Consider the following 9,646-nt stretch of genomic DNA (forward strand, 5'->3'; position numbering starts at 1 on the left):
ATTTGGAATGGAAGCTGGCCAGCAGCTATGATGCGAATACCAGTATCGGGCAAGGTATGTTTATTCAAGGTGAAGCACTTCCGGTCTAACCAATCGTGTCCGACCTCTTTCGTTAAATTTGTGTCCCGCATAGACTTAAAAACGAAAGTGAAGAAGTGCATAGCCAAAATAAACGTAAGTGCTCACTCTGCCTCACCCTGCATTAATGAACACTGGAATCGGGGCTGGTCCCTAGATGAGCGGATCATTGAGAATGAGAGAGGAGGAGCGAGCTGCTACCCTAACGTTAGATAAATATATGTATGTGTATACTCGATATACCATAAGCCTTCACCTGGAATCGAAAAATGAGGTAGAAGCCGCTGGAAGGGTAAAAAACATTCGGTGATTTTGTTCGTGGCTCTGCGACAATATTTGGTTCGAGCAACTTGTCGCTTGAAGGTTAGGCCCGATTGGAATGCTGGCCGGCTCAAAGCGTTGGCGGTTAGGCAACGCCAGAGAGTAAAAGAGAGAGACAGTGAGTGACCTGCGCACACACCTACACTCAGCCGCACAGTAAAACTCATGTCGGCATGTCTCATGACATTTCGCAGAAACGCTGGGAATATCGAAGCTGCCCGCCAAACTGATAAACTGTACGGGGAGGGGGATTGAAGGGGCTGAACGGAACTAGGAAATGCCTTTTGTCATTGGCACGCGCTACATGCACTGCTTGCCTGGTGAGGGGGTGGGTTGTCCGACGAACAACAGATAATACTCTCGCCCTGGTTTTTTTTTTCATGGAATTTTATTCTTTTTTATTGTTTTCATTTCTCATTGAGGTTTTTCTTTTCTGTTTATATATATATATATATATGTGTGTGTGTGTGTGTGTGTGTGTGTGTGTGTGGTGATGATGATTGGCCGAACAAAAAGCTTGGCATCCACTCCCAACTTAAAAAAAAGATATAGTGCGGGAGAGGATGGTGCTGAGGAGCGGATCGCATCCCTTCGCGCACTGATTCCCTTCAAAATGAAAGTGAGATTGGATGAATATATGATGTATGATCTCTATCAGTCAGCTGATCCGTTCCAGTCACTTTCGTTCTATTCCTTTCCGTTTCGAGTGTTTTAAAGTAAGTAAGTACAATCATAACCTTAATCTCTACAGAATGTGCAATTATTGATCTTTTACAGTTTTCATTTATAATTTTATGTATTTTGTTGTTGTTGTTTTTTTGTATGGTTGCGATTTTCTTAAGCTAAGAACAGCTGATAAAAATTGATACGTACGAATGTGTCATATGTTAAAAACTCAAAAATATTCATTAAAATTCGGGGACACGAATACAAAATTAAACTTCTAATTTGCATATGATTAATGATCTTCATCTTGATCTGGTTTCTAAGGGTATGTAAGTAGAGTTTGGTGATGCTTTAGAGAGATGCTGGTTTGGGCGATGACACTGTTTCACTTCTGCAGTTTGTTTAAACTAATTACATAAATTATGCTAGGATAGCGCGTGATTGTTAAACAAAAGAGGACTACATAAATTAATTGGGCGCTGTCGTCCCGCTTATCTTCGTGATTCCCCAACTACATTCTAGATTCGGACAGCAGGGCCCCGGACTCGAGGGGCCCGCCGCCGATGTGTCGCGTAAATACGCAATTTTATGTGGTTACTGGATGTTTTTTCTTTGGAGTTGTGGTTGCGGTTCTTTCTATCGATTTAGCTTTTCCTTAATTTCTGTTCTTTTTCCACCTGGCTGGTATCCGGGGGTTTCCCTGGTTGATTGCATTAGCTCTGCTTTTGGTTGCTCCTCGTTACCGGATCAGTGTAAGATTTCATAGCGCGCCTTTACTCATCGCCCTAATAAATAATTGCTTATCCCGTCATTCGTTTGTCCCTCCCGTGTTGGCCACCAAAGCCTTATCCGTTTGCTTTCCTCCGTCTGCTTTCTCCGTGTGTTCCTGCTACTGTTTCTCCTGCTCCTGTAGTGGCTGGAACTCCGCTTATGCCTCTCATAATCTCTTCAGCATACGCTTCTTCTCCTTGAGCAACTTCTCCTTCTTCTTGTCCTGTAGCTTCTTGTCCAGGCCCGCATGCTTCTTAGTTGAGGGTCCGTCATCATCTTTGGCATCGCTGGCAGCCCCGACACCACACTTGGCGGGCTAAACCCAGACAAATTCGGTTGAGATCCATGAGATCCATACGATCAAAATGGAACACTTACCTGGGCATGGATCTCCGTCATCATGCGCGCCCGCTGCGAGTAGTCATCGTAGCGTTCGAGCAGCATCTTGCCAGCCTCCTCGTTAAGAGCCGACTCTGGATTGGGCACAATCAGCAGGCATTTGATGGTGAGCAGTATGTGCTTGATGCCCAAGTCCGGCTTCCAGTCCTTCTTTAGTGTGTTGACGCAAATCTCGCCGTTGCCTGCCACATTTGGGTGAAAGATCTTGGTGAGGAAATAGGCCTTAGGCGGCGTTTGAGGGAAGTCTTTGCTCAGTGTCAGCTTGACGCGGAAGACGCCAACGGCGTACGGGGTGCCCGCTGGTCCGTCGATCAAGGCCTGTATATCGGTGACATCGCTCTCGTTTATCAGCACTTTAACGCCCTCCGGCGGTGTGGTCTCTATCTCTTGCAGCTCCCTCATCACTTGTCGTATCGTCTGCGGCGACAGATTCTCAACATTGGAATACTGCTAAAAGTGGTAATTTTTTTAAATTGTTTTAGATTTGATTCTAGACCGCACAATATTGAATACATTACCGAACTCATGGCTTTTCCTGTGCCTAATGGATGCTGTGTAAGAGTGTGTGTGCTGTGTAGAGGTTTTTCAAGGTTTCGCGACAGTACTGCTGTCCTGGGCCCGGAGCTTGGGAACGCCAAAAGTGTTGCAATCTTTCTTCGCGCGGGGAAGACGCTTTTTCACTTCTGCCAATTGGCGTCGTCGTTCGAGTGGAAAACTACTTGTGTTTCACTGTCTTTTTGCTGTTTTTGTTTTTGCTTCGAGTGGGGGTTTGGTTTGGGTTTCTTCTTCTGTTTTTGCACGCTTTTCACTTTTATGCCTAATCGCAACACAAATATTTTTTAATCTTTATAATTTTGTTTTACGACGGATTTGAAATCGATTTGATCGCCTACTCAGTTGCTGTTGTTGTTGTCCTTATTTTTTCGTCACATTTAAACAAATTCTGTCCAATTGCACACTTCACGCTCAACAACAACACGAAAACAGCTTCCATTTACAGAAACCCTCGTCGTATGGCATGCGCTACACATCTAGCAGCATGCTGCAGGAACTTCTTGAAATGCCGCGTTTGGTGGTAAATCAATTCTAAATATACAAAACCTGGTCCAATTCAGTTGAACGCTTTCGCTGCCGACACTGTTTTTTTTTGTAATTAAACCAAAATATGTATTATTATTCGCAGTGCTCCCTGTGCAGAGTGTACATAAGTCAACTCAGCCTAAGCAAACAAGCAGCTCTCTACACTTTTTTCAGGAACAAACACTAGAGTTGTCTCGCTCTGGCGCACGCCTACGAACGCATCACAGTTGCATTTGAAGTCACACTAATTTCGATATTACTATTTTGCAGCTATATTTGATTAAATTTAAATTAAAAATATGTATTAAATTTTTCGAAAAGTACAATACAATTGCATTGATGAATAAACAATTACAGAGAAATTAAATTGCTTTGCGTTGCAAGGGCGGTGGTTCAGTGTGGCCGTTTGCCAGCGCTGCCACATTCCGCAGACATTGTGCATTCTCCAACACTCCAGCGCTGAGCGAGATCTACTACATCCATCTCCATCCATTTCTTTTATTTAATTAGTTTTAATTTAGATTTCTAATTCTAATTTATTGAAACATTTTAATTTCTGTGCCCCGCATTCCGTTCGGCTCTCTTCGCTCCGGTCCGGTTTGTCCGTGTGAGCCCTCGCCCACCGACACCGACACAGACACAGAGCCAACAGTGCCCCCTCCGTTGTGTGTGCGTTGCTGAGAAATTGTGTGTGGAAAAAATGTCGAAGAATAAAATAAACACAACCTCGGCCACGGCGACCGGCGCCGAAACGAATCTAATCGAAGTGAAATCAAAGGTGACTACTCCTAGGGATAACTACGATGCTGTCTCCGTACCGTGCCGCTCCCAGTGATGCTACTAATGCGGTCGGTCGGGGTCAGGTCGATCAAGCGGCGACAGCGGTGGCATTGCTGATTCATGCGTAGGAATGGCAATGCAAACGAGTTGCCAGAGCTGTTGCCTCCAAAGATCAGCAGCTGTTGGAAAAGTAGCGGTGCCTGGAGCAACAGGCCGTGCAACAGTTGTTGCGGGGTGAAATTTTCATTGAAATTGCAAATAGCAAATAGCGCTGGAATACCTCTAATTGCCTTTCCATTTCTAGTTCGACGCCGAATTCCGACGCTGGAGCTTTAAGCGCAACGAGACGGAGCAGAGCTTCGACAAGTTTGCGGCACTTATCGAGCAGCTGCACAAGCTGGCGAACATACAGTTTCTTATACTCTACATCGATCCGCGCGACAATGATCTGCTGCCCATCAACAACGATGACAACTTCGGGCGAGCGCTCAAGACGGCCCGACCCCTCCTGCGTGTAATAGTGCAACGAAAAGGTGAGAGTCAAACCTCTTTGCCTGCTTCCAACACGATATCCACTCTAAATCCGACTCGTTTTCCCTCCTAGATGATCTGAATGAGTACTCCGGCTTTGGGACGATGAAGCCGCGCAACCTGATTGGCAGTATACTACTCGGCCACACGCCGGTTAAGACCAAGGCGCCATCGATATCAAAGCCGCACGACTTTCGCCAGGTGTCGGCCATCATTGATGTGGACATTGTGCCGGAGACGCATCGGAGGGTGCGCCTGCTGAAGCACGGCAGCGACAAACCGCTGGGATTCTACATACGGGACGGAACTTCTGTACGGGTGACGTCCAGCGGCCTGGAAAAGCAGCCGGGCATTTTCATATCGCGCCTGGTGCCGGGCGGACTAGCCGAGAGCACGGGCCTACTGGCCGTTAACGATGAGGTAATCGAGGTGAACGGCATCGAAGTGGCTGGCAAGACTCTGGACCAGGTCACCGACATGATGGTGGCCAACAGCTCCAATCTGATCATAACCGTCAAGCCGGCCAACCAACGTACGCTCACGTCGACGCACCGCGGCTCCTTCTCGCGTAACAGTCAGCTCTCGAGCGGATCCCATCACACAAACCACACGAACACCTCCGATGAGATCGAGCATGATGATCAGGATGATATTGTCGACCTTACTGGCGTCACGCTCGACGAGAGTCCCACGGGCACCTCCTCCACCGGCAATCACAATAATCATCAGCCGCAAACGACGCAGCAGTCATCATCACCGCCCTCGCATCACCAGCAGGCAGCCTCCAATGCATCCACGATAATGGCCAGCGATGTGAAAGATGGGGTCCTGCATTTGTAATCCCTCCAGCAGCATAAGTACTCAGAGCCAGGCAGCGACAAACGAACGGAAAGCGAAGAGCGTCATTGGAATGTCGAATTAAACCCACAAACGAACCACACATTTGATGGAATCAGAACTGTTCAGGCCTGTGGGGATATCAGTGGAAGATAGAAAACTTTCACCGAATTCGATGAGCTCTCGTAAATCGAAAATCTCTAAAGTTTCCAGTTAATTAAGAGTCAAGTTACATGAGAGATCCTGACAGGCCTGGCAGTCATACAACATATACACATATATAAAATGTTTATATATGCAGTCACACGACTTTCCCATACATTCCACACAAACACACATGCACATACACATGTTCATTTGCAAGTTTTTGAATGCAGTAGTCCCTCGTTTTTATCTTTTTTCCTTTCCATATTTATATTTATATGTTTATTTGAATTTGTAGGATTTTTCCGTCATGTTATTATTTATAGTCCCCCCGATGATGTTGTATTAGATTAGAACGAGATGGCAATGGCGATTGAGACAGAGCAGGAGGGAGCATCAAATGCCTAAAAGAGAGAGACGGAGAGAGAAATTCACTTTTAATACACCTAAATGCCCAACGGTGATTGTAAAATTCTGATAATGTAATAATTATACACTTGCACACACATGCACGAATAACTGGTATCCAAAACATTCCATTTTATGTACTCCGACAAACCAAAACTCACTCAAAAAGATCGAAACGCCATACATAAAACGTGGATATATTCTAATATTGGGTGCGTTTTGAGTTTGTGGAACCTATTTTTAGCAAGAATTTTCTGTAAAAGGGTTTTATATGTATATGTCTGCTTTGAACTTGTATCCCATATTTCTTGTGGTTATCTTATTTTACTTAAAAGATTATTTTTATTTTAACATTTTTTTTTTTTGTAATTTTACACTCGTGTTTTGTCGCAATGTGTCCAATACTCGTTCAAGTTGTTTGTCTTTTTTTTGTACAAAGGAAACCAATATTTCATCATCTAGGTTAATACAAGGAGAAGAGAAATCGGGAAGATAAAGTTAAACAAACACCAACAGCGCCTTCGCCTTCAAGAGAGCAATTCGATACTTTTTATATATTTACAAGAAAATATATACAATAATGATAATGCATCTGTGTATGTTATTCACGTAACTATCTAGATCTAATTGAGCTATATACACACTGTATATGCTTTAGTCAAATCGAAGAAAAGACATTTATCAGCAGAGTTTCAGATCTGCTCGACTTGAAGTTAACAATCACCATAATTATTACTTATGAGACAGACCGGACAGGCATTAATACCAATACCTTAGATATCTGATCGATCAAACTCTATGCATAATATACTATACATATACTATATACACACACATACTATATACACACACATTTAGATAGAACGATCTAGACTAGTGACAGCAGCGAATCTGAAACTGTATCTAAATGCGTTTCCATATCCCTCAACCCACACCCATTTCCCTTGAAAAACCCAAACCCAATCCGAACCATAACCGGTCGAGTTCGGTCATCCCATAGAGTCCCGATTCCCAATCACGTATAAATGAAAGTACATATGTATATTCCATCTGAACAACTGAAAGAAAGAGAAAAAAAGTACGAAACAAAAACTTATATTTTGATGTATGTATTATTATTTTTTAATAAATCTAAGAAAGTGTAATCGAACTTAAAGGATATTTCCTCTTTCAGATGGGTTGCCGAGTCCCTTAACTTGAGAAGTTAATGGTGAAACGATTCTGAATGAATAATATATGAGTGGATTGTTTCTAGTAGCTGATAGATATTTTAGAAGTCATTCTCACGTGACCTAAAATAAATCTAATTCTAAATTTTTATTTTTATTCAAATTGTGTGGATTGGAACCTTTCGTCACATCTGATGACTAATGGAATCTGGGATTGTATCCAGAATTCAGCATTTTGTAATCAACTCGCAGATGTACATATGTAGTTCCTATTAAAAAGGTCATTGCATCTTTATTTGCTCTTTTCGGATATATATTTTACTCAGACTATTCCGATGAGCTCAAAAATAAGGATGTGAGCTATCAGATTCCACTAAATTGCTAATTTATTTTATTTTGCAAGTTAGGCGAACAGCAGGATGATGCCGCTGGTTAGAAGCGCATCTTTGGCTCCAACTAAGCTCACTCACATATACGGTAAATGCTCCAATTGGTGTACAATATTTAAATTAAAATTATAATCAACTATCTGATCCAAGGTCGCCAAACTATTCTGGTCCATCTTAATTTATCTTAATGCTTTAGATTAAAGATTTATTTATTTTTTAGTGAAGGAATCAAATACACGTAAATTCCAAGGAGATGATACATCTAGATTCTAAATAAATGCAATTTAATCCCATGTACCATGGGTAACATTAAATGCCAGAAGGTTGAAAGTTAGATGCGGATGCGGATTGGGAGGAGCAGCATGTTTAATCGCTGGACTTGTCTATATTGGGCGCATTATTCGGGAGGCACTCCAAGATGGTGCGGGCCGTAGGGCGATCCTCGCCCAAATCATTCGTACACAGGTAGAATAACTCGACGATGGTGTTGTAGTCGTCGCTGAGCTCGAAGGCCTCTGGTAGGGGTGGTCGTGTTCCATATGCCGTCTCCAGGCTATTCAGAACAGGATCGTTCTCCTTGTCGTCGGCCGGTTCTAGAAAGCTGTTCACCTCGACAATGGAGTCGTCCTTAAGGCAGCCAACACCGCTTTCATCGCAGCCCTCGTCGCCATCGCCGGTATCATTCAGCATGAGAGTGTGCGGCGGCACGAGTGCCAATGTTTCGTAGATTACAAGGCCAAAGCTGAAGATGTCAGCCTTGCTGTCAATTGTATCCATTTGGTCAATAACCTCTGGTGCGGACCACAGAGTGGTGCCTGTTAAGACAGCCTTTTTTCGCATCAGTTTTTTTTCTTCGACTGTATATGACTTACCCACGTAGCGAAGACCATATTCCTCACTTAATTTCACCTCATTTTTTTCGTCTAGAGGCAGAGAAACTCCAAAGTCGCAGAGTTTGCAGATCTCAAACTCGCCTTTCACGAGCACATTAAAAGACTTGAGGTCGCCGTGGAGCAACTTGGCTTCGGTGTGCAGATAGTCCAGCGCCTTGGCAACGTCCATCATCATTTTGAAGATGTGATTAGCGTCCAGCGGCCCCAGCTCCTCTTCGAAGCGCTCTTCCAGTATCGAGCCCAGTGAGGTATTGCACATCTCCAAGGCCAGGCTGTTCACGCCAGCGGCCGTCTGCATCTCGCCGCGGAAACCAACAATGTTGGGATGGCTTAGTTTTCTAGAAAGGTAATTGAAGGGAATTTAATATGAAAGTGGTGTTATTGGTGAATATTCGCCGTTGATCATTCTGCATATAATCCACAGCTATCCTTCGCGACGGCTTGTCTGTGGTCACAGATTCCAAAAATACATGGAATATACATATGTACATGGAAGTGGCTGACACACGAAAATGCAGGCTCAACACACACACATACACACAAAATTACGCCATGCCGCATTACCCACCGCAAGATCTTCGCCTCATGGATAATGCGGTCGTTGAAACTAGTATCCTTTTTGGCCAGCGTACGCTGGGTTATACGCTTGATTGCCCACGGGGAACGGGGATGGCCAAGACGGGGCGAGCGATCCAGGCGGTAAACGTTTACGCCGGTGCCATAGCCCAGGGTCTTCAGCATTGGTGATGGCGGTATGCGAATCGGTGTGCTCAAGTTCTGTATATTCTCCACATGCAAATTACGCAGCTTGCCTTGCGGCGTTTCCATCTTGATGCTTGGATGCTGCGATGCGGCAAATTTTACGACGGAAAAAGATGTAAATTGTTTTTAAGATGATTTATGAGACGACGCGCAAATGTAGTTTGAACTCAAAAATACAACACTGGGCGTGATTATCACAAATACAACGACAGATAAATACAATTTCCGCAATTGTCCACACTGTTAAAGCAGAGTTGCTCTGAAGAAAAATACTTGTCTTGCTGTCCTACTGACATATCTTGGTGGTATTTACTGAATTGAATTGGTTTTTTATCTGGTCCTTTAAAGCCATATAATGCAGAGAATTTCATAGATTTTTGCCAACGCATTTCCGTTAAATACGGTATGTAAGTATTCT

General features: G+C 43.7%; 3 protein-coding genes across 5 annotated transcripts; 1 reads left to right on the forward strand and 2 right to left on the reverse strand.

Annotated features, from left to right (window-relative positions):
- Positions 1–1,162: 1,162 nt before the first annotated feature.
- Positions 1,163–3,587, reverse strand: LOC108155372 (ubiquitin-conjugating enzyme E2 S). Of its 2 annotated transcripts, none has more exons than XM_017286150.2 (3): positions 2,754–3,587; positions 2,215–2,682; positions 1,163–2,152 (listed from the first exon to the last, which is right to left on the reverse strand). In XM_017286150.2, exons 1-3 carry the CDS (start codon positions 2,760–2,762, stop codon positions 2,003–2,005), a joined length of 627 nt encoding a protein of 208 aa, XP_017141639.1. In that variant the 5' UTR covers positions 2,763–3,587; the 3' UTR covers positions 1,163–2,002. The 2 variants fall into 2 exon arrangements, with proteins under 2 accessions (XP_017141639.1, XP_017141631.1); XM_017286142.2 differs by having other exon boundaries at positions 2,215–2,685; positions 2,754–3,584.
- Positions 3,588–3,740: 153 nt separating this feature from the next.
- Positions 3,741–7,165, forward strand: LOC108155352 (partitioning defective protein 6). Of its 2 annotated transcripts, none has more exons than XM_017286118.2 (3): positions 3,741–4,093; positions 4,400–4,628; positions 4,700–7,165. In XM_017286118.2, exons 1-3 carry the CDS (start codon positions 4,016–4,018, stop codon positions 5,464–5,466), a joined length of 1,074 nt encoding a protein of 357 aa, XP_017141607.1. In that variant the 5' UTR covers positions 3,741–4,015; the 3' UTR covers positions 5,467–7,165. The 2 variants fall into 2 exon arrangements, with proteins under 2 accessions (XP_017141607.1, XP_033254486.1); XM_033398595.1 differs by lacking the exon at positions 3,741–4,093 and adding an exon at positions 4,140–4,329.
- A 280-nt stretch (positions 7,166–7,445) lies between these two features.
- Positions 7,446–9,429, reverse strand: LOC108155363 (lymphokine-activated killer T-cell-originated protein kinase). Its single transcript, XM_017286129.2, has 3 exons — positions 9,035–9,429; positions 8,446–8,804; positions 7,446–8,388 (listed from the first exon to the last, which is right to left on the reverse strand). Exons 1-3 carry the CDS (start codon positions 9,292–9,294, stop codon positions 7,940–7,942), a joined length of 1,068 nt encoding a protein of 355 aa, XP_017141618.1. The 5' UTR covers positions 9,295–9,429; the 3' UTR covers positions 7,446–7,939.
- Positions 9,430–9,646: the final 217 nt, after the last annotated feature.

This window comes from Drosophila miranda, chromosome XL (genome assembly GCF_003369915.1).
Source record: "Drosophila miranda strain MSH22 chromosome XL, D.miranda_PacBio2.1, whole genome shotgun sequence".
NCBI lineage: Eukaryota > Metazoa > Arthropoda > Insecta > Diptera > Drosophilidae > Drosophila > Drosophila miranda.